Source organism: Mesoplodon mirus, assembly GCF_964341445.2.
Source record: "Mesoplodon mirus genome assembly, chromosome: 18".
In the NCBI taxonomy this organism is placed as follows: domain Eukaryota; kingdom Metazoa; phylum Chordata; class Mammalia; order Artiodactyla; family Ziphiidae; genus Mesoplodon; species Mesoplodon mirus.
The window spans coordinates 61,571,472-61,595,960 of record NC_138994.1 but is presented as its reverse complement, the minus strand read 5'-3'; the positions used below and the strand labels follow the sequence as shown (position 1 = coordinate 61,595,960).

Below are 24,489 nucleotides of genomic sequence, written 5' to 3'. Positions count from 1 at the left end.
GTGGTGGTCTGGACTGGTAGCAGTGTACATGTAATTTTTTTCTTTTTTTTTTTTTGGCTGCGCTGGGTCTTCATTACTGCGCGCAGGCTTTTCTCTAGTTGTGGCGAGAGGGGGCTACTCTTCACTGTGGTGCACTGGCTTCTCACTGCAGTGGCTTCTCTTGTTGCGGAGCATGGGCTCTAGGCACGCAGGCTTCAGTAATTGTGGCATGTGGGCTCAGTCGTTGTGGTTCGCGGGCTCTAGAGAGCAGGCTCAGTAGTGGTGCAGGGGCTTAGTTGCTCTGTGGCATGTGCGATCTTCCTGGACCAGGGATCCAACTGTGTCCCCTGCATTGGCAGGCAGATTCTTAACCATTGCACCACCAGGGAAGTCCCGGTATATGTATTTTGAAGGTAGAGCTGAGAGGTTTTGCTGATGGATTCATGAGGTTTGAGAGACAGGAGCCAAGGTTGATGTGGAGGCTTTTGGCCTAACCTATACAATGGCTATGGACTGAAATAAATGAGCAGGTCTGTGGGGGATCAGGAGCTCGTTTTGGACGTATGGAGTTTGAGATGTCTGATAGACTTTCAAGCGGGGATGTTATGGAAACAGTTGTAAATACTGGCCTAGACTTTAGGGGAGATACCGGCACTGAAGCTTTGAGAGTCTTCAGCATATATACATGGTATTGAAATCGTGACAGGAAATAAGATCACCAAACGGGAAGGTGTGGGAGGAGACTCAGGAGGGTCTGTTGTCCTGGATGCCAAGGAAAGAATGTGTCAAAGAGGAGAGAGTTCACCTGTGTCAGATGATGTTGATGGATCAAGTAAGGTTAGGACTCCGCTGATGACCACATATAGCTTGCTGGAGGTCCTTTGACCTTTACAGTTTTATTAGTAAAGTAAACACTTGTTTTTAGGATGAAAGCCTGATTGTAGTGGATTCAAAAGAAAATTAGAGGAGATATACTGGAGACAGTGAGTACACACAGTTCTTTTGAGGAATTGTAAAGAGAAGGAGAGAAATGAATGTGATAATTGGAGAGGAAAATGAGGTCAGGAGAGGACTTTTTCTTCTTCTTTTCTTTTTAAGGTGAAAGAGCTGAGAGAATGTTTGTATTCTGTTGGGAGTAATCTAGTAGAGAGGGAAGGCTGATGAGAGAATCCCTGGAGGGATGTCCTTGATAGGTGAGAGGAGATGGGATGTAGAAGACAAATGGAGGGATCAACGTTTCCTTGGAGAATTTTTTCCCATAGTTCAGGAGATTTTTTTCTAGTCTAGTTTCTTATCTCCACAGGGAATAAATAATTGGAGAATATGTCACAACATGAGAGAATTTTGCTTTTCCACAGCCAAAAAAGATAAGTATTCTTCCTCAAATTTATTCCTACCTGTGAAGTTGTGTTGTAGTTTCAGTAGCTTGTTAACTGGTCTGTGGTTTTGGCCTTTATATTAAACATTATTAGCAGCCACCAGGTAGCTGTAGAAGCTCAGATATGGAATTCTGACACTTGAGATAGAGCCAAGTATTAGAATATCATAGTCATTAAAAAATGGGTTTGTATATATACATATTTTTTCACATATGCATATTTTTGATTTGTTTTAAAATATTTATAATACATGTGTACATATTAATTTTAGTTAAATAGTGTATTGATCCAAAAGAATATGTGTAAGAAATAATAATATAATAAACCCCTGTGTACTAATACCCAATTAAAATATGAGCATTACCATTATATTTCCAGTTTTTATACTTTAAAAAGTGTTTCCTATTTATTACACCTGAAGACTTTATTACTAGGTAAAAGTTTGTTTTTACATGCTTTTGAAGTAAAAACAATACTAATGAATATTGAACATATGAGAAACTGTTTATCTGCTCTTAAAGCAGCCAGTGGGATCCTAAACACAGTCTCACTCTTTAGTGGCTAAAAGTATTACTTGCTTAACTCTCTCCCTCAAGCTTAACTTCATTTAAAAACAGGGTCTGGCTGCCTTTTCTGCTTCTGTCCCGTTTCGTGTGAAGTTTCCTTCTTTGTCGGCAGCAGAACAAGACACATACCGTGGTATTTGGGAAACTGTAATGTTTACTGCCTCTGAATTCCTGACCTTGAAGTTTTTCTTCGCACTCGATAGTTAATTATTTTCTTACCAGAAGAAAGTTAACTCTAACTGCCTCTATCAAAATGCAGAAACCTTTAAGTAAACACTGGCAGATGTTTTTTCTTGGCAGCTTGAAGTTTCAGTGCTGTAAAATCAAGTTTGACCAAAAAAGGTTCTAAGAGTTAAATGACTGTAGTGTAGAGTAACCGTATAAAATTTTTAAACTTATTTCATTATTTACCTAATTGCTTTCATATCTTAATGCAAAAGAACTGGCTTTTAAAATAAAAACATTTATTAAAAGTGTGTTTACTGGAGGAAATTGAGGAAGTGAAAAATGTACAAAGACCAAAGTAAAACCACCCATAATTCTGCTGCCCAGAGGTAATCACCATAGAATTTTGCTAGAAAACCCTTTAGTCTTTGCACATATGATAACTTTCACAAAGTTGGAATCATATTTTTTTTTTGGAGGGGGGGAATCATGTTTTTAATCTACTCTTTTTAATAATACACTTTACACATTTGCCTATTTAGTAATTTTTTTTCTGAAACATGATTTTTAATAGCTATATAATATTTCTTCATAAATATGTACCATTACTTGACAAATTCCTTATTGTTGGACATTTAAATTATTTCCACATTTTGCCATTATAGAGAGTGGTGGAATGAATATCCTTAGAGCTCACTCTGTATACAGGTATACTTATTTCTGTCCTTAGGACCGAACTACTAAATCAAAGATTTTGGAATTATAAGATTTAAAAAAACAAATTGCTATATTGCTTTCCAGATAGGTTATAACATTATAGACATTTTGTATAAGGCGTTTGTATAAGATGTGAGTGTCAATTTTTTTGCAGTATTGACTGTTACTTGTTTTTGGTGTGTTTTAATTATAGAATTTTATAAAGAGGAAACTCTTTGAAAGCGAGGTACTAACATTATATGACTCATCACCTATCTATTCTTTTAGGACATTATTATGTCACTTTTAAAATTTATGTATGCCTTTAATTAATTTTGGTGTCAAGTATGGGGTGCAGATTCAGTTTTTTTTTTTTAATAATTGGTTATTTGTCAACATCACATAATGAATAACATGTCATTTTCCTATTACTTTGGAAAGTTGCTCTGATGTATATCGAAGTTTTATTACAAACCTGTGTCTGGTTTTGGGTTTTCTTTTTTATGTTAGACATTTCCAGTTCCTTTAGCCATTATTGTTCTTGTTCAATATTTCTGTCCAGTCTCACATATATAACCTTTCACATGAACTTTATAATGATTTTGTCAAATTCTACAGAAGAAAATTGTATTGGGATTTTGATTAGAATTATGTTAAACATAGAGATTAATTTGGAGAGAACTTACATCTTTACAATAGTCTTTCCAGCTAGAAATATGAAATAATTCTTTTTAAAGTCTTTTTTATTTTTATTTTTTTTGGCTGTGCCATGTGGCTTGTGGGATCTTAGTTCCCCAATCAGGGATCAAACCCAGGCCGTGGCAGTGAAACCACCAAGTCCTAACCATCGGACTTCCAGGGAATTCCCTGAAATAATTTTTTCTTTGAAATTATTAAAATGTAAGATTCATGAAGGTTGACTTTTATCTGTTTTTGCTACGGTATCTAGCATTTAGAATATTACTTGAAACATAGTAACCACTTAGTAAATGTTTTTGAATGAGTGAACTTATTCAAGTTATTTTTTTATGTCAATTAAATTTTATTTTTTGTAGGTTCTGTATAATTTTTTCTTAACAAGTTTTTTCTGGTTACAGGAAAGGTATTGACATTTAGTTTGGATTAGTCTCTGAATTTCTTCGAGTACCATTTAAAATTTTTTGTTAAATTTATCAAGAGAATACTTTTTCAGCAGTTATTGGGATAATTTGGTCTATTTATATAATTTGTTGTATAATTAATATCTGTATATTTCTGGAGTGGGCTCTACTTGCTCTGGGTATGTTATTCTTTTAGCATGGTGCTAGATTTGATTTGCTTGTCTTTTTTTTTTTTAAATATGGTTTATTTCCATCTGTATGTAAACAAGTGAAATTGGCCTTTTTTCCCTTTTTCTTTTCATTTCTTCTTTTTTTTTTCTGGCTTTGGTATTAAGTTTACACTAATTTCATAAGTGAATTAGTTTTCCATAGGATTGTTTTAAGGATTAAAATGTCATTAAAACTAGGGGCCATGTAAATAGTATTCAAAACATTCCCACAGTTTCGTTGAGGATGAGGTTAAAAGTTAGATTTGAATCTTTTTTTTTTTTTTCTTTTTTTGCGGTATGTGGGCCTCTCACTGTCATGGCCTCTCCCGTTGCGGAGCACAGGCTCCGGACGCACAGGCTCAGCGGCATGGCTCACGGGCTTAGCCACTCTGTGGCATGTGGGATCTTCCTGGACCGGGGCACGAACCCATGTCCCCTGCATCGGCAGGCGGACTCTCAACCACTGCACCACCAGGGAAGCTCCAGATTTGAATCTTTGAAAGCGACACGTTGGAAGAAAATTGGAAGTGTGATTGCTCATGTTGAATATATAAAACCAGTGATGTTCCCATAGGCCTTTCATAATTATAGTTTAGTCTTTTACTGGAAGATTAAGTATCCTTGATGTTGTATTTCATGGAGATGTTAAAGAGAAATAATTGCTTTAGGCAGGGCTTCATGGGCTGCTAGTTCTTTGATGGAATTATTAAGATGTGAACAGGATTTTGTCTTCAGTTTCATAAGTCCAGAAACTTAAATGTTGATACTTTACCCTAAGTTGATCTTGGGGACTCTAGATCTTAATAATACTGGCTAACATTTGAGTGCTTGTTATGTGCCAAACACTACTTGAAGCTCTTTACACCTGTCAACTCATGTAAACCCTCACAACAATTCTGTGAGATGGGTACTGTTGTTGTCTTTATATTACAGGTGAGAACACTGAGGCACAGGGAAGTTAAGTGACTTCCCTTAGTTTTAAGTGTTGGAACCAGGATTTGACCATCACTGGAACTTATATATATTTAATATTAATCCGTTTTTATTATTCAAAATAATCTATCTTTACTAGTATATATTAGCATTTTGCCTAGTTATAATCAATCTATTTATCTTACTACCATTTTATGTTCCATTTTTCCTCTTTAATGTTATTTTGTACAAACAATAGTGTTATTTTATATCCATCAAGATGGGCCACAGAGTTGTGGTTTCAAGTTGGTTCTTAGTATTGAATTTCTTTTCTTTTTTCTCTTTTTACCTTTTGACGCTCTTCCCCTATTTCTTTTACCCCTCATCCCCTGCTCCTCTGGCAGCCACCAATTATTTCTCTGTATCTTTGAAGGTTTTTTTGTTTTTGTTTTTTTATGATTCCACATATAAAAGAGATCATATGGTACTTGTCTTTGTCTGACTTATTTTAGTTAGCATTATGCCCTCCAGTTCCACCCATGTTGTCACAAATGGCAAAGTTTCATTCTTTTTTATGGCTGAATAACGTTCCATTGTATGTATATATGTGTGTGTGTGTGTGTGTGTATGTATCTCATATTTTCTTTATCCATTCATCCATTGATGGACACTTAGATTGTTTCTGTATCTTGGCTATTGTAAATAATGTGGCAGTGAACATGTGGGTATATATAATCTATTCAAGTTAGTGTTTTCATTTTCTTTGGATAAATACCTAGATGGGAAATTGCTGGATCATATGGTAGTTCCATTTTTAATTTTTCGAGTAACCTTATACTGTTTTCTTTTTTTAAATTATTATTTATTTATTTGTTTGTTTTTGGCTGCATTGGATCTTCATTGCTGTGTGCGGGCTTTCTCTAGTTGCTGCAAGCAGGGGCTACTCTTCGTTGCGGTGCGCGGGCTTCTCATTGTGGTGGCTTCTCTTGTTGTGGAGCATGGGCTGTAGGCGTATGGGCTTTAGTAGTTGCAGCATGCAGGCTCAGTAGTTGTGACACACAGGCCCTAGAGCGCATGGTCTTCAGTAGTTGCAGCATGTGGGCTCAGTAGTTGTGGTGTGTGGGCTCTAAGGTGCATGGGCTTCAGTAGTTGTGGCTCACAGGCTTAGTTGCGCCACAGCATGTGGGATCTTCCCAGACCAGGAATTGAACCCATGTCCCCTGCATTGGCAGGCGGATTTTTAACCACTGCACCACCAGGGAAGTCCCTCCATACTGTTTTTTATAGTGGCTGCACCAATTTACATTCCTACCAACAGTGCACAAGTGTTTCCTTTTGTCCTTATCTTCATCAACACTTGTTTATTGTCTTTTTGATAATAGTCCTTCCAACAGGTATGAGGTGATAGCTCATTGTGGTTTTGATTTCCATTTCCCCGATGATTAGTGATGTTGAGCATCTTTTCATGTACCTGTTGTACCTCTGTATGTCTTCTTTGGAAAAATGTCTATTCAGATCTTCTGCCCATTTTTAAAAATTTTATTTATTTTTAATTTATTATTTATTTTTGGCTGCATTGGGTCCTCGTTGCTGTGTGTGGGCTCTCTAGTTGCAGCGAGCAGGGGTTACTCTTCTTTGCGGTCCATGTGCTTCTCATTGTGGTGGCTTCTCTTGTTGCAGAGCATGGGCTCTAGGCGTGTGGGCTTCAGTAGTTGTGGCAGGCGGGCTCAGTAGTTGTGGCTTGCGGGCACTAGAGCGCAGGCTCAGTAGTTGTGCGCATGGGTTTTGTTGCTCCGCAGCATGTGGGATCTTCCCGGACCAGGGATCAAACCGTGTCCCCTGCATTGGCAGGCGGATTCTTAACCACTGTACCACCAGGGAAGTCCCCTTCTGCCCATTTTTAAATTGGATTGTTTGGTTTTTTGCTCTTGAGTTATATGAGTTTTTAAATATATTTTGCATATTAGCCCTGTATCAGATATATGATTTGCAAATATTTTCTCCCATTTAGTAGGTTGCCTTTTCATTTTATTGGTGGTTTCCTTTGCTTTTCTGAAGCTTTGTAGTTTGAAGTAGTCCCACTTGTTTATTTTGCTTTTGTTGGCTTTGCTTTTGGTGTCAGATTCAAAAAAATCAGCCAAGACCTGTGTCCGGGAGCTTAGCACCTGTGTTTTCTTCTGAGAGTTATATGGTTTCCGGTCTTAGGTTCCAGTCTTTAATCCATTTTGAGTTCATTTTTGTGTGTGGCGTAAGATAGTGGTCTAGTTTCATCTTTTTTCATGTATTTTTATCTTCAATTTCTTTCATTAATGTCTTGTAGTTTTCAATATATAGGTCTTTCACCTCCTTGATTACATTTATTCGTAGGTGTTTTATTCTTTTCGATGCAGTTGTAAATGGGGTTGATTTCTTTTTTTTTTTAACATCTGTATTGGAGTATAATTGCTTTACAGTGGTGTGTTAGTTTCTGCTGTATAACAAAGTGAATCAGCTATACGTATACATATATCCCCAAATGGGGTTGATTTCTTAATTTCTCTTTCTGATTGTTTGTTATTGGTGTATTAGAAACACAACAGATTTTTGTGTATTGATTTTATATCTTGCAACTTTACTGAATTTGTTTATTAATTTTAGCAGGTTTTTTCTTTTTTTTTTAATTCTTGTTACCTTTATGGAACTTTGACATCCAGAAAAGCCTCCTCAGCCACTTATTTACCAACCAACTCTACTTCACTCTTTAGGAAATTATTTGGTTCTGGCATAAAGCCATGTACCCTAAGGTGCTCCTTAAATGCTAGCTCCCTCATCTTACTGTAGAGGTCCCACGTATTCACCTCAGCGTTTGCATGAGAGTCACTTATGTGGGCTGAAATACTTGTCACTTTTACCACCTTTTTTTTTTTTAGTTCTAACAGTTTTTTGATAGAGTCTTTAAGGTTTTCTGTATAATACCATATCTGCAAATGGTGACAGTTTTACTTCTTCCTTTTCAATCTGGATGGTGTTGGGACTAGAATTTTACTGTCACTGGAAGCTATGTTTTTTTTAAACTGTGTTTTGAGATACATTCTTACTCAGTTCATAAAAGATTTTTGTGGAAAACTGGGATGCTAATTTATTAATTTACAAGGGGGATTATATCTAACCAAGAGGTATATGGCCTGTTTAGGCAATGATTCTCAACCTTTATTCTAACACTTGCACTCATATGCTTTTTATCTTCAATAAAAATTTGTTGAGCTTTACACTGTGTGGTTTGTATTTGGAAAAGAAAAAGTATATTGGAAATGCTTTTTCAAACTATGGACACCCTGGTTGAGGTGCTCATGTGGTTTTGTTGTGTACAAGCAGAGTACCTTGGAATGAGATGAGGGTGTCAGGCATATAGCATATGGTGGAGATGAGACAAAGAAAGATAGCGTTGATTTGCAAGGACCTTTACTCTGTGGGATCTGGGAATCCATGGAAGGTTTCTGAGCATGGAGCCAGAGACATGTGATCTGGCCAAATCTCAATTTAAATAAGAGGACTATGGCAGCAGTGTGAAGGATGGATCAAAGACCAGAGAAATTGGAGTCTGGGAAATTGAGCCGTAATAGTTATTTAAATAAATGATGAGTAGGCACTGATTTAGGATAGCAGAAAAAGAACAGAAATTAAGATGGATTTGTTTTTAAAAAAAAAAAAAGCTTGTACTTGTTAGTTGAAGGTAGAAGTTGTGAGAGAAGGAAGTCATTCATATTTCCCAACTTTCATCAAAAAGAGTCACCACTAATACGTAATATGATTAAATTAAGGCTGTTGGCATCATGAAGCTTTAAGCCATGCTGGCATGACTGCATTTGGTCTTCCTAATTAGATTTGGGAGAGTCTTGACTGACTTCTCAGGTTTGGGTGTTTTTTTTTGTTGTTGTTGTTTTCTAGTACAGGGCACTTCTGCAGGTGGCTTCTCTCACTCATGATTTTTCTTCCCCCTAGTTTCAGTTTTGGGGCATTTTCCGAGATATTGCCCTTAAGTATGTTCTTGCTTGTCCTGTGTATTCATTATTTTGGTAGTGATTCTTCATCTTTTATGAACTATATTCACAGATTAAGTGAATTAAAAGTAATTTGACATTGTGTTTGTTCCCATTTGTGTTGAAGGTTAAAATTTCTATTGTTTCTGACATTGTATCTTACATTTTTTAATCTTTGACTGACAGCTGCCATGCAAAGAAAGCCCAAATCATATTCGTCTTCTTTAATGGATCAGATTCCCATCAAATTTCTTATTCGACAGGCTCAAGGACTGCAGCAGGAGTTGGGAGGTATTTGTTTTATTTGTGTTTTACTGCTAACTTTTATTGTTAAAAAGTTCCTACCATTTATGATGTTATACAGTGTAATAGGTGCTCAGTGTTTAAAGCCCAATTCAAAAGTGAAATTCCTCTTTACCTCCCTTGCTGTCTTACTCCCTGCAAACCGCTCCTCACCCCCAAGGCCCTAGTTTCATTTTGGTGTGTAATTTCAGATATTCCTTTCTATAGGCTGAATCATGTGAAATTACAGGTATTCAACTATTTTTGACCTCCAAAAATGCAGTTTCATATGGTTGAAGCTAATAGATACACACACAAGTAAAAAATTCTTTTTTTAAACTTTAAATGGTATTGTACCCTATCTCTTCTGAGATTTGCTTTTTTCTCTTTGAGTCTTGGAAATCTTATCATGTCACTTCATCTAGACCTACCTTATTGTTTTTAATTGCTCCATAACATTCCTTAGCGTGGAATTACTATAATATTTTTACTGTAAAACTGTCAAGTAGAAATATAGTACTATTTTTTGAAATTCAAATTTTTTCTTAAATGAACACCTTTTTATAATGTTTGAATGTTTGTTTTTTTGAAGTTGGGGATTTTCTTTTTCTGTCTTTGTTATGGTTGGTTTCCAGGATGAACATGAGCTTGCTTTCGTCATCTTTAGCCAGATGTCTGCATTTATTTATTACATCTTTGCATTATCTCTTTCTAGAGAAATGATGTTATATTTGGCAGCTTTTGGCAACTAACATGTTTTACTGAAGAGATTATGAAGTGTAGATTAATTTGCACTATTGTAAGCAGTCATTTTTGTGACTGTTTTGGGAAAGTCTTGACTACACGTACTTGTGCATTAAATTTAATACCACTTTTGATTGTTACAGTGCCTTTTCAAACAGAAGCATTTATTTTAAGCAGTTTCTATGAGAAAGGAAACAGATACTTAACCCTCTTGGGACTAAGCAGTGGTTTGATTTGATCTAAGTTGCATAATAAGGGGGTGATTGGATCTAACGTACTTTTATTACTACTGATACTCTTACTGCTAACTCTTGCAACTTTGGAGATGATGATAATAATTGTTTAGTAGCAGCAGCATTTATTAGGTAAATAACATAGTGGCGCTTCATATATCGAAATAGGCATTTTTACAGTATCATCATTTATTTTCTCATTATTAATATTACACAATAATAATAATGAGTAGTCTAACTATTCTGTAAGCAAAAGATTAGAAACAAGACTTAGATTTAGTCAAAGGAGGGTTTCCCGATCCTTTTGAGCTTCCTTAACCCTTCTTAAAAGAAGACAAATGCACCCTCTTGTGGGTATCGTCAGTACTGCTTGGGTTGGGTGACATAGCTGTGTGACTTTGGGAACGTTAATAAATATCTTTCAGCCTGTTTCCTCATAGTAGAATGGAGACAATATTGCTTACCTTGTAGGAGTGTTAGGGTGAAATGAGGAAATGTACATAAAGTGTACATTTAGGTACTCAAGTTGGGCAACTTTAATTTTACTCATCTATAGCAATGATTCTCAACTGGGTTGGAGGAGAGGACATATTCTCCTGTAGAAGCCTATCAGAATTTCTTCTTTTAAAATCTTTTAAAATTTTTATTTATTTATGTTTTGGCCACGCCGCTCGGCATGCGGGAGCCTGGTTCCCCAACCGGGGATCAAACCCGTGCCCCCTGCAGTGGAAGTGTGGCATCCTAACTACTGGACCGCCAGGGAATTACCAAGCCTATCAGAATTTCTGAGTGAGGCCTTTTTCAAACCATATATGATCTCCCCGAAATGAACATTCTTTTCCCTTCTCTTTTTCTCCTCCCCACTCAACTCTTGAACTACTGCTATGTCAAACTAATTTTCCTGATGGGAGACTTTTATGCTGGGATAGGGTGGAAGAAAGCTTGAGAACTTTTGACAAAAGTAGTGGCTTCCAGCTTCCTGTGTATCAGTTCACTTGGCGATCTTTAAGCAGATTCCCTGGCTGAACTACTGAACAGAAGTTCTTAAGCTGTAGTATGCATGCATAAGAAGGGCAGAGATGCCTTTGGCTTGCTGTAAATGAAAGGGAGAAGAGAGAGGGGAAAGAAGAGAGAGAAGATTTTGATGTTTAAGAATAAAGAATCCAATTGACTTCTTTTAAATTTTCAAGGGTTACATTCTGCTTTACTTCGTCTCCTTGCAACTAACTACCCACATTTATGCATTGTGGATGATTGGATCTGTGAAGAAGAAATCACAGGGACTGATGCCCTGTTAAGAAGAATGCTCCTGACTAGTAATGCCAAAAACCACTCTCCTAAACAACTTCAAGAAGGTATAATAAATTGGTATGCCTTTTACCCCTTTAGTAGTACACAGAGGTGTTAGGCCTGTGGAAATCTTAAAATCACCCAGAATTTTCCTGGAGATATAACAGGATTTTGGTGAATATATTTAAAGTAATTCTCTTTGAGTTTAAGGATTTTTTACCATTTTTTTCTGACATGCTTGCATCTGTTTCCTCATAGGTTCTACATGGTATCACTAAACAGGTCATGTGGTTTTAGGAAAGTCCTAAAACTGGTCAGAAATAAGTGCTGTGGAATAGAACAATGTATCTGCTGTTAATGGATAATAAGCTAGGTCAGCACTTTGAAATAGAAATATGATGTAAGCCACACATACAATTTTAAACTTGCTATATATTGCCACATTAAAAAAGTAAAAAAAAAAGGCAAATTAATTAAAATAATTATTTTGTATAACCCAGTATATCTAATATATTATGATTTCATCACGTAATCAATATAAAAAGACTGTTAAATATTTTACTGTTTTTTCATACTAAGTCTATGTATTTTATACTTACAGCACATCTCATTTTTGGACTATTTGCATTTCAAGTGCTCAGTAGCCAGAAGTGGTTAGTGACTATTCTATTGAAGGAGCATGGTCCTAGCTATTTTTTACTAACAGCTGCTTATAGCCCATAAAGGGCTACCTGAAGGAAGGTGTCAAGAAGTTTGAATTTTTCAAATGAGTTAATACCAAGAGCAATAGTTCAGTATGTTTTCATGTTTCAGTCAATTTTTTAAATCAGTGTGAATCATTGTCTTTGGGTCACTCTCACTAATGTGATTTTTTTTTTGTTTTTTTTTTTTTTTTTTGCGGCTTCTCACTGTTGTGGCCTCTCCCGTTGCGGAGCACAGGCTCCGGACGCACAGGTTCAGTGGCCATGGCTCACGGGCCCAGCCGCTCTGCGGCATGTGGGATCTTCCCAGACTGGGGCACGAACCTGTGTCCCCTGCATCGGCAGGCGGACTCTCAACCACTGTGCCACCAGGGAAGCCCATTAATGTGATTTTTAAAATGAGATATTTTTTGTTCTTTATGAAATAACTGCACCTTAACATGAATTTTTCTTAAGGGCCTAATTTTAAGTATACCCACAACTATGACTAGAATGGAAAGTTTTACTTTTTTTAAAGCAATATTTTCTTGATTTGCTTCGCCTATAGTTTGATAGAGCAATATTACTTCCTATTTGGTAAGCTGTATACTATTTAGATGATGACTGTGAAGTTTTCCTTTTAGCATTTTCAGCTGTCCCAGTAAGTCACACACAAGTGATGCAGATTCTAGAACACTTGACTCTACTCTCTGCCAGTGAACTTATACCATATGCAGAAGTATTAACATCCAATATGAACCAGCTGTTGAATTCAGGGGTTCCGAGGCGAATTCTTCAAACGGTCAATAAACTATGGATGGTTCTTAATACTGTGATGCCTAGAAGGTAATTTCAGTGTATTGTTACATGTAATAGATAAGTGTATAGCAGTGATTGTATTCAATAACCTAAACTTAAATGTTGAAAAAAATTGTTAAAAAAAACTTTTTGACAATATAAATCCTTTCTGAAGACCACTAATTAAAGAGTTGTTATAACTTTAAGGAAAAGAATAAACTCTATCTTAAGAAACAGAGAGAAACCTTCAAGAATTTCCAACTTGAGAAATTTCTTTAAAAGGGAGTTCTCATGTAGAGTCATTTGTGGCTAATTGTGATTTAGATTACCATTGTGTCTTGCATCATTGCAGTGGCTCCAGATTTTGCTGTACATTAAAATCACCTCGAGAGTTTTTAAAATTCCTGGTCCCCAAGTTGTAACCCATGCCAATTAAATCAGAGTGGAACGCTGGATTCAGTATTTTGTCTTTAGTCAGATGGGTCTCTGCTGTTCCATAGATTGCATCAAAAACACTTGGTCTGCTCTAGAAACAAATACTGGGCTGGACTTACCTGAGATTCTGATTCAGTAGGTCTGGGAATATTTATACTTTTTTTTTTGCGGTACACGGGCCTCTAACTGTTGTGGCCTCTCCCGTTGCGGAGCACAGGCTCCGGACGCGCAGGCTCAGCGGCCATGGCTCACGGGCCCAGCCGCTCCGCGGCATGTGGGATCCTCCCGGACCGGGGCACGAACCCATGTCCCCTGCATCGGCAGGCGGACTCTCAACCACTGCGCCACCAGGGAAGCCCCGGAATATTTATACTTTTTAAGTTTGATTTTTACTTATATCAAATTAATGAATGCACGTAAGTTAAATAGTGTATAAGGTCTGCCCCCACCTTCCCATTTTAGACTATTGATCCTCAGAGACAATTATTCTCAGCTCCTTTATCTTTTAATTCTGGCATTTATGTCCCACCATGTATCTCAATCATATGCTTGTAATTACTATGATTTCCTGACTTTCCAATTTAGAAATTATCTTTTGACTTCCTACAAAATCCTTCATACAAGATGAAGATTTAGCACTCTTACTTGCTTCCCCTGTGAGTCCCTCTTCTTTCATATATTCTCCCTTCCTCCATTTCTCCCAACACAGTTATATCAGAATTTTTGGTTAAAGAAATATTCAGTGTGCATATTATTATGACTACATAAGTGTTATTTATAGCTGATGTATATGACATCCTTTGATTACAATTTCTCTCTTAAACAACTGCCCTCCTTCATACTCCATATACAAACCCTGAGTTGTTTGCCTCTTTTCCATTTGTTCAGATTTTTTTTTTTTTTTTTTTTTTTTTTTGTGGTACACGGGCCTCTCACTGTTGTGGCCTCTCCTGTTGCGGAGCACAGGCTCAGGACGCGCAGACCCAGCGGCCATGGCTCACGGGCCCAGCCGCTCCGCGGCATATGGGATCTTCCTGGACCGGGGCACGAACCCGTGTCCCTTGCATTGGCAGGCGGACTCTCAACCACTGTGCCACCAGGGAAGCCCTTGTTTTTTTTGTTTTTTTTGTTTTTTGTTTTTTCGGTATGCGGGCCTCTCACTGTTGTGGCCTCTCCCATTGCGGAGCACAGGCTCTGGACGTGCAGGCTCAGCAGCCATGGCTCACGGGCCGAGCTGCTCTGCGGTATGTGGGATCTTCCCAGACCGGGGCACGAACCCGTGTCCCCTGCATCCGCAGGCGGACTCTCAACCACTGCGCCACCAGGGAAGCCCCCTTGTTTTTTTTGTATCAATAACCAATTCACTCTCAAACTTTATTATTAAATGGAAATTTACATTAGTTGTTAACACATCAGGTAACCTATTAGTAACATTTTTCATTGGAAACCTTCCTTTCAGATCTTTCCACCCTTATGTTTCAATCTGGGACATTCACAGTAGCCATCTGGAATTGCTTTGTCTCTTGGTTTGAGTCCATGTTTTTGTCTTTCTTGATTTAGTTCCTTATTTAAGTGAGTGGAACTAACGCTCAAGTTGCTTCCTGGGAAAGGTGTTTGGGAAATTTATTTTTTTTTGAAGCTTTCATATGTGAAAAGGTTTTTATTCTTCCCCTCACATGTGATTGATATTAGGCTAGGTGTAGAATTCTAGATTATTTTTTCTTTTAGCAATTTGAAAGCTTTATTCTATTGAAGTAATTAGAGCTTTCCTGATTGCTTTTGAGTAACCTAATCTTATACCAATTCCCAATCCTTTGTATGTGACCATTGTTTTTTCTCTTAAAGGTTTTAGGTTCTTTTTCATTGTTTCTGAAATTTCATGATGATACATTTTGGTTTGGGTCTTTTTTAATTCATGGTGCTGGGCACTTGGTTGGCCTTTTTTTTTGTCCGGGGACTAATGCTGATGTCTTCACTTCTAGGACAGTTTCTTGTATTTTTTTTTTCTTCAGTAATTTCTTTCCCTCTGTTTTCTGGAATTTTTTGCAATTTGGATTTTAAACCTCTTGAACTTACTCTGATTTTCTCCTTCTTTCTCCTCTATTTTTAAATTTTTATGTACATTTTCTGGATACTTCCTCTGTTGTCTTCTGATCTTTCCTTTGAATTTAAAATATTTCTGTTATAGTCTTAATCTCTAAGAGCTCTTTCTTATCTGAGAATCTATAAATGCCTCCTGTTCTTGTTTCATATATGACATATTCTATCCTTTAAGGAAATTAATTATAGGTTTAAGATTTTTTTTCTTCTCATCTCTATATTCTCTGTTTCTTTGGCATTCCTTTCTTTCTGTTTGTATATTTTAATCTTTTTCAAAGTAGAAACTTTCTTTAAATGTCTGATGATTGTTGGCTATCCACTCATTTAAGAGTGTGCAAGCTGTGTGTGTGAGGTGGGGTTGGTGGACTCCTGGGCTTCACTGTAAGAGGTCAGATACCCTACATATTGGCATATTCTTCAGTAATTCTGATGTGTAGTCAGGTTAGTAACCACTTTTATAGTCTATTGATGTTTAATCTCAAAGTGGCATCTCATATTTAGATTCTGTGATGATAAATGTAGAACAATAATTTATGGGGCCAGTTACAGTTTCAAAGTGCTTTGGTGGATATCATTTCATTTATAGGTATTATATTCATATTTTACAGAGGAGGAAACAGTTCAGAGTGGTTCCATGACTTATACAGAGTCATATAGCAAGTATGGTATAACTGAGGTTTTAATTCAAATTCTGATTTTATATGCCATGATTATTCCCTTACAACTGTGGAGATTTTTGAAACTACTTTTGTTTATTGTTTTATCTTCATTTGTTTTAGAAATAATAGGTTAGATTTCTATAGTTTTTAATTTTTCCAAGTTCATTTACACCTGTTCTCTAATTTTTTTCCTGACTATATCTTTCTAAGATAAAAGGAACTGTATGGTGGCTACAGGTTTCAATTATGATATAGCTGTTTTTGAACATATGATTATTTTCTCATCAGGCTGTGGGTAATGACAGTTAATGCACTTCAACCGTCAATAAAGTTTGTACGACAGCAAAAGTATACTCAGAATGATCTGATGATAGATCCTCTCATTGTGCTAAGATGTGATCAGAGGGTGTACAGGTATGTGTCATTTGAGTTCATTTTTACTATAGAGTTATGCTTTGGAGAGTCAAAGGAAATTGAAGAAATTCAGTTTAAACTTATATCTTCATGTTCTTGCAGGTAACTTGGCCGTATGACCTGTGAGGTTTTTGGTTTTTTTTTTTTTGGGTTGTCTATATTCATGAACTTCAGTTTAATATGTGATTAATAAACCTAGTCTTAACAAGATGTCATCTTTGGATTTGGCAGCCCTCAATAGTGGCTGTTCTTTCTCTCAGAGTCAAGATAGTGAAAAATGATACCATTTCTCATATCATTGTTGAAAAAAGCTTTTAAAAAACTGGTTTATTATGAATCATTATGTGCATTAAAATTGTGATCCTTTTGGAATCCTTAATTGTGATGTTAGCTTTATTGATTCCACATTTGTCTATACTTCCTTGCCAACTGCTTAACTTAATCAGTTGCTTTGAAGTAGCTTCACCTCAAGAGGTGGGATTAATTAATTCACATCATTAATATTTGAATTTCTAGTTGCTAAGCTAAATAGTAACAAAGATATACAAGTTGAGGGGTCTGCCTTTAAAGTGATTATCACGTGTATCGGGAAATAAGAAAAATACCTGAAAAGTTAAATAATATGGTCATATGCAGATGAATGGTACAGTAAATGAATGGTGTTAAAAGTTTCAGGAGGAAGTGAGACTTGAGTAGTATTTTGAAGCGTAGAAATAGGGTTTAGATGAACAGATACTGTAATGATGGGGCGTAAGAGGTCAAAGAAGGTATTGTGAGAAAAAGAATAGTGTGAGCAAAAGTGTAAAAGCAAGAGTGAAAAAGGCTTGAGTGGAAGGCTTAGTTTTTGAGAACATACTTTAGAGTTGGAATGTTAGGTTAAGGTCAGGCTATGGAGGGCCTTGAATGTTAGGCTGAGGAGGTCATTTAGGTGGTAACTTACAAAGAGAAGGTCACACTAGATAGTTCAGAGGGGAAAGAAACTGGAGTAAAGAAGACTAACTAGGAGACAGTAATATACTCATCTGCCTTTAACCCTGGGGATGAAATTCTTGAAGTGGCAAAATCTGCAGAATCAGCCAAATATGGTTTGGTGAGATCAAGGTCTCAGAGGGAAGAGGAATCAGAAGAATAAACAGTATAAATGACATTAAGTATCTATTTAATAAAAAGAAAACAGTAAATAACACTTCTAGAGAAGAGCCATTTCTAAAACAATTTATCAGTGTTAAAAATCCACTTAAGTAGGTAACCTTTCACCTAAATCACCCGCAGTTGTTCAGGAGGCTGTTAAATTATGCTATCATAATATATGAAATGTTTTTGTAGCCTAGATCTTTCACTTAACAACTTGTGAACCTTTTCTCATGTTAATAGATCTTCTTATGTTAATTGGCTACGTAGTATTCCACATAGATATGCTATGCTTAATTCAGTTCCCTATTGTTGGATATTTTGTTTATTTCCATTTTTTGTTATTATTGATAGTGCTGTGGTAACTATTGTGTACTGAGTATTTCCTTAGAAATGATTCTTAAAAATGGAATTATTGAGGCAAAAGGAACATGCTCATTTTTAAGTCCTTTGATTCATGTTTTCATTCTGCCACTCAGAATGGCTGAACCTATTTACATTCCTATAGTGATGTTTGATATTGTACACTTTCCTACAGTTTTATATAATTTTTCCAATTTGATAAGTGAAAAATCGATTCCCATTTTAATTTATATTTTTCTTAGATTGAATATTTTAATATACTTATTGGTTATTGGTATTTCTTCTTTACATTTAGCCTAGTTTTCTATTAGAATGCTTACCTTTTTTGATTTAAAGAGCTCTTTATGTATAAAGGATATCAGCTTTTTGTATATAGAGTGCAGTTTTTTCTTTTATTGTTCTATTGTTTTGCCTTTAACTTCGTTTTTTAAAATTTGATTTTTTCTAAGTGATCATCTAGGTGGTTTTTAAAAATGTCAAACAATATGAAGATATGACATCTTGGATTTGCTTTGAACTAACCAGTGGTGATGGTGGGAAAGTGGATGGTGGGGTGTGGGTGAAATAAGACTAGCGATGTGTCGATAACTTTTGCTGCTGGGTGATGAGTTCTTAGAGGTTCATTATAATATTCCCTTTTTTATGTGTGCATGAAAGTTTTCATTATATACATTAATAAGTGCACAAACAAGATTAACAAGGAAAAGGTGTACAGTGAAAAGTCTTGTTCTCTCATATCTACACTGCTGCCATTTTTAAAGCAAAGTTCCTCTTTGAACTATTGACCAATCCCAGTTCCATCTCCAGAGGAAACTTTATTGTCATAATGGTGTGTATGTAGCTTCACTTTCTATGTATTTACAAATTTATAAACAAATATTTACTTTTTTGTTTCGGGTGGTATTAAAAAACCTAAGTGGTTTTTGGTTAGGCTCTATTTTGTTCTTTTTTTAAAAAAACTTACCATTTTGAACATGTTTTCCATATTAGTATGCATAGTTCCATCTCATTGTTTTAACTGCTATGTAGTATTCCATATATACAGGCCTCTACAAACTCTGATTCAGAATGTCTGGTGGAGTTTAGGATTTTTTAAAAAAATAAATACTCCAGGTGATTCTTATCTTCAGTTTTGGGAATATTGCCATGGTTTATTTAACCATTGACATGTTTTTTTTTTCCACTATTAATACATGCATGTTTACTGTAGAAAATTTGAACATTTCAGAAAAAGTATTGACATTTCCAGTGTTTCACAGTTAAAACCAAAGCTGTGCTGCCTGTTTATGCGCACGTACTCAGTCTGTGATAGGCTGGGAAGTGGCATTGTCAGGTTTTTCTAAGGGCTTGGCTTTTAATATTTTAGTGGTTACTGATTTATCTTTTTTGGTTTCCTTTTTTTACATTTAATTCTTATATCTATTATCTCATTTAAATTTAATTTATAACAAATTTTGAGGAATGAATAACTGTATTCATTTTTTGTTTTGTTTTGACTGTGCTGTGGGGCATGCAGGATCTTAGTTCCCTGACCAGGGCTCAAAACCCATGCCCCCTGCATTGGGAGAGTGGAGTCTTAACCACTGGACCACCAGGGAAGTCCCTAGACTATTTGTCTTTGAGGACAGCTGCCTTGCAGGCTCATATCTAAGAGATTTAATGGTAGTGCCATTTTTTTGTAAAAAGGAATGCCTTTTTTCTAGGGTATATATTATATTTGATTTTAGTTGATAAGATGAAATAGATAATACTATTCATACAGTCTTGAAATACAGAGAATTATACATATATTAAGCTTTCATTTTTGAGAATGAATATTTTGGTGGGTAAAGTGTTAACTTTTCTACTCTTCTAATGGTTTCAGGTACTGTTCAGGTTTTTCTAATTATTCAAATTGTTGACCATGTTCTGACTAACTTATAAATTTATATTTTTTCTCACATATTTTTCTTTTCTTCTTTCTGTGTTTAGATGCCCCCCACTGATGGATATTACTCTACATATGTTGAATGGATATCTTCTGGCATCCAAAGCCTACCTTAGTGCTCATCTGAAGGAAACAGCCGAGCAAGATAGGCTTTCTCAGAATAATACAATAGGTTTAGTTGGACAGACTGATGGCCCAGAAGTTACCAGAGAGGAATTGAAAAATGCATTACTGGCTGCTCAGGTAATAAAGTAAAATTTAGTCAAAAAGGCCAAGGGCCTTCCTGTTAATATAATCAGTTAAATAGATGGCTTCTATATACAATGGTGACATATTATACATTCCTTTTATTACAGAAGGTATATTATAATGGTGTTACCTTTGCTTCTGAATTATTAAAATCAGGAATAATCTTCATGGCTTTATTTAATAGCCATTTTAGTGAGATTTATAGTTTAACAAAATATAAGACTTTTGTTTCTTAAAATCAAATGGTGGAAAAAAATCAAATGGTGGAGACAGACAAGAAGTGTGTGTGTATATATATATATATAATAAAATATCAGGCAGTGATAAATACTATAACAACACAAGTAGTTAAAGTTTATATTTAGAAAAGTTTTATAACAATATAGAATTTACTGCAGCCTTAGGTAGTAATTTTTGACTAATGCAGGACATGTGAGATGATTGAATGCTAAGCAGTTTGAGGTCTTCAAAGTAGAAATGTTTTCTTAGTTTGAAATATATTTTCTGAAATCTTTTCATTGGCAATAAGGGGAATTAGAGTAATAATATAGGTCCACAATCCCTTATCTGTAATACAGAAATCCAAAAAGCTGTGAAAACTGTGGCATTTTTTTTGGTAATTCACTTGGCAGAAAAACCTGACCTGATGTGACCTCGTTTGTGTTAAAATTTGACCTGAATTGATGTGAAACTATTTATGGCCTTTATCCCACTTAATGTGAATGTTGGTATGTTTTGTTGCAGAAATATTAATACATTTGATTACAATGTACTGCCTTAGTCTCTGCTGGAGGTGTTATATAATATTACAGAAAAAAAATCTGAGTTCTAAAATAAATCTGACCCTCAAAGAGTTTCAGATAAGGGATTGATGATGGTAATAGCTACCATTTATATAATGCTTATTATATGGTGGGTGCTATTCTGAGTATTTTATGTATATTAACTCATTTACTCTTTACAACCAACCTATGAGGTATGGAGTATTATCTCCATTTTTACAGGTTAGGAAAATGAGATCCAGAGAGGTTAAGTGACTTGCTCAAGGTTATACATTTAGTAAGTGGGGAAGCTGGGATTCAAGCTTGGGGAGGCTGGCTCCAGAGTCTATAAAAAAAAAAAACCATAAAACAGTAACAACCCAAACCCCATCAAGAATGATTATAAACTAAAGTTTACTTTATAAATGATTAATATAAGGTAACCTTAGTTTATAATTAAGTTATTAAACAGGTGGATGGAGTAATTGTTTTCTTCTATCCCAGGCAGTGGCAGTCTTTCAGAGATGCATGTTATGTATTCATTTTCTTTTTCCTTCTTCCTGCTAGATGCGAGTGATTATAGCTCTCCTTTATAGGCAGGGGCATTAAGTAGATCACCCCTCAAGAAACTACTTTTCTATGAAATGGCACTCAAGCTTGTAGACTGAGCAATAATGAGTTGTACAGTTGGAATGGATGGTAAGGCAGAATCTTTCCAGAGCCTTAAAGAGCCTATCTTCAAATTAAAAGGAAAAAGAGCTTTGGGGAGTGACTTTTAGGCATTAATTATTAACCACCATCTTCAGAGGTGAGAAAAAGAGGGGAATACAAGATAAGATCCTGGGAGAAGTAGGAATTTAAGATGAAGGAAAGGAGATTCCAGTAGAAGTCATTTTTTGCCCTAGGGCCTGTTTTGGATGACACTGAATTAGAATACTCTTGTAGTAGATGTTCTTAAACTTGAGCTCATGTATCTGCCTTAGAGATGTGTGACCACTCTGAAATTATGCCATATGTTGCTTTGTTTACATATGTTAATTTTTATGCTGAGAGGGTATACAGTTTTCTTCAGATTCTTAAAAGGGTTCATGGTCCTAAAAAAGATGAGAACCACTGGCCTATAGATTGTTCACTTTTTCTCTTATAAGTACCTCTTTGCTTTTTGTTTTTTAAAGAAACAGTTATTTTTATCACATGTGTTCATGTGAAAATCAGATTTGGTTTTCAAACAAACTTCTCAGAAACTTCTTAAATTCACTGTGTTTTATTTGCTTGTAGGATAGTGCAGCTGTCCAGATTCTCTTGGAGATTTGCTTACCTACTGAAGATGAGAAGGCAAAGCGTGTCAATCCAGACAGCTTGCTAAGGAATGTTCAAAGCGTTATTACTGCCAGCACTCCAACTACAGGAATGGAGGAAGGAGAAGACAATTTGCTCTGTAACCTTCGAGAAGTTCAGTGCCTTATCTGTTGTCTGTTGCACCAAATGTACATTGCGGATCCCAACATTGCTAAGCTTGTTCACTTTCAGGTCTGGTTTCAAAGAATGATTCTTTATGGTTGAACTTTATTTGGGGGGTAGTTTTGAAGTACTAAATTAATAGGAATCATTTAGAAACTGGAGGTCATGCAAATGATCATGGTCCTTTGCAATATGGAGAAAAATCCAGATTTTTAAAATTTGATTTCAGCCTAATAAAGTGTTCATATAATTTATTTGTATTTTAGTGCATCAGAGAGGTGAAATGCCAGGAAACATGTAGGGCTTTGTAGGCTTCTGAGCAACTGTTACATAAAGGAAGTGAAACCTTCCTTTATATTTTTATCTGTATTTGACTTGCAGCTATTTTATTTCTAACTTTTCCCCCCTTTCTTGTTGAGATAGGGTTATCCATGTGAACTTTTGCCTCTGACAGTCGCAGGTATTCCATCTATGCACATCTGTCTGGATTTCATACCTGAGCTTATTGCACAGCCAGAACTTGAAAAACAGGTAATGAGCATTTTGAAACTTGAGGAGAATTTTGATCTCCCTCTAATCTTGCTAGTTATATAAAACATTTTACAATTTTTAATACTTAAAGACCTTCTTCAGAAACATGTAATATTTGGATTTTGTGTTACAGATATTTGCTATCCAGTTGCTTTCTCACTTGTGTATCCAGTATGCATTACCAAAGTCACTCAGTGTGGCTCGCTTAGCTGTCAATGTCATGGGAACTCTGTTAACAGGTGTGTAGCCAACCGACATCAATAACAAAAATTTCTAACATAAAGTAGTACATATTTTTTCTGAATTTAGTGACACCATGTTTTCTGTGTCACTAATAGTTACGCCATCTTTTGAATTATTCTTTTTGAAAATTTTCCTATGACAAATGTGATGTATAGTGTAGAGGAGATGAGTAGGTAGGCGAGTTGTATCTTTCATTTTTGTGAATGACTGTATATAGATTTATAGTAAATATACTAAGCATTCCACATTTTACAAATGGAAATCAAGTCTACCTTCTGAATATAATGTCAATCGAAAACAAGTTACAATCTATTACAAATGCTTAGAATTCCAGAAAAATATAATCATCTGTATAAATAAGAGATAAATATATAAGTTGTTTCCTTAAGTTCTAAAACATACCCTAACATTTTAACCACCTTCTAGGTTGTTAAGTAAAATGGTATGAAAATAAACTAAAAGATATGAACTATAATTCAACCTTTAAAAGTTATGGCTTAGTCAATTTCATATTCTTTCTCAGTGCTCCCATAATAATCTATTCATTTATCTTTCCATCGTATTCACTTCATGTTGTAATTATTTGCAGTGGTTAAGATCTTACACTGCCTGAGTTCTATCCCAACTCTACTGCTAACTGGAGTTGAAGAAGCTTCTTAATCTCTCTAAGGTTTATTTAAGAGTTTCCTCATATATTAAATAGGTATTATAGAAATACTTTTTTCATTCATAAGATTGTGAGAATTAAATGAAACAATGCATGCAGTGCACCTATCACAGTGTTTGGACATAAGCATTTATGTGTTGGATGATGGCTAACTACTAGATTATGAGCTCCCTGAAGGCAGGGGCTGGCCGTGTCTTAGAAAACTTAGTATCCTCAGCACAGGGCATGGTACTTAGTATATTGTATAGGTCATGTATGTTGAATTTGTGTCTGTAAAATGAAAAATTCTGTTTTATTTCTTTCTAACAGTTTTAACACAGGCTAAGCGATATGCTTTTTTCATGCCAACTCTGCCAAGTTTGGTCTCTTTTTGTCGAGCATTTCCTCCACTGTATGAGGATATTATGTCTTTGTTGATCCAAATAGGGCAAGTCTGTGCCTCTGATGTTGCCACTCAGACAAGAGACATCGATCCGATTATTACGCGTAAGTAGTA

General features: G+C 35.7%; 1 protein-coding gene across 5 annotated transcripts in view; it reads left to right on the top strand.

The window, feature by feature from the left end:
* INTS2 (integrator complex subunit 2) overlaps window positions 1-24,489 on the top strand; it is a 53,694-nt gene that overhangs the window by 27,076 nt on the left and 2,129 nt on the right. For all 5 annotated transcript variants that reach the window (XM_082605593.1, XM_082605592.1, XM_082605595.1 and 2 more), the window contains exons 16-24: window positions 9,212-9,316; window positions 11,475-11,639; window positions 12,899-13,100; window positions 16,535-16,660; window positions 20,126-20,324; window positions 22,370-22,621; window positions 22,976-23,083; window positions 23,217-23,322; window positions 24,303-24,479. In XM_082605593.1, the coding sequence (XP_082461719.1) occupies window positions 9,212-9,316; window positions 11,475-11,639; window positions 12,899-13,100; window positions 16,535-16,660; window positions 20,126-20,324; window positions 22,370-22,621; window positions 22,976-23,083; window positions 23,217-23,322; window positions 24,303-24,479 (1,440 nt within the window). The remainder of the gene's footprint in view (window positions 1-9,211; window positions 9,317-11,474; window positions 11,640-12,898; window positions 13,101-16,534; window positions 16,661-20,125; window positions 20,325-22,369; window positions 22,622-22,975; window positions 23,084-23,216; window positions 23,323-24,302; window positions 24,480-24,489) is intronic.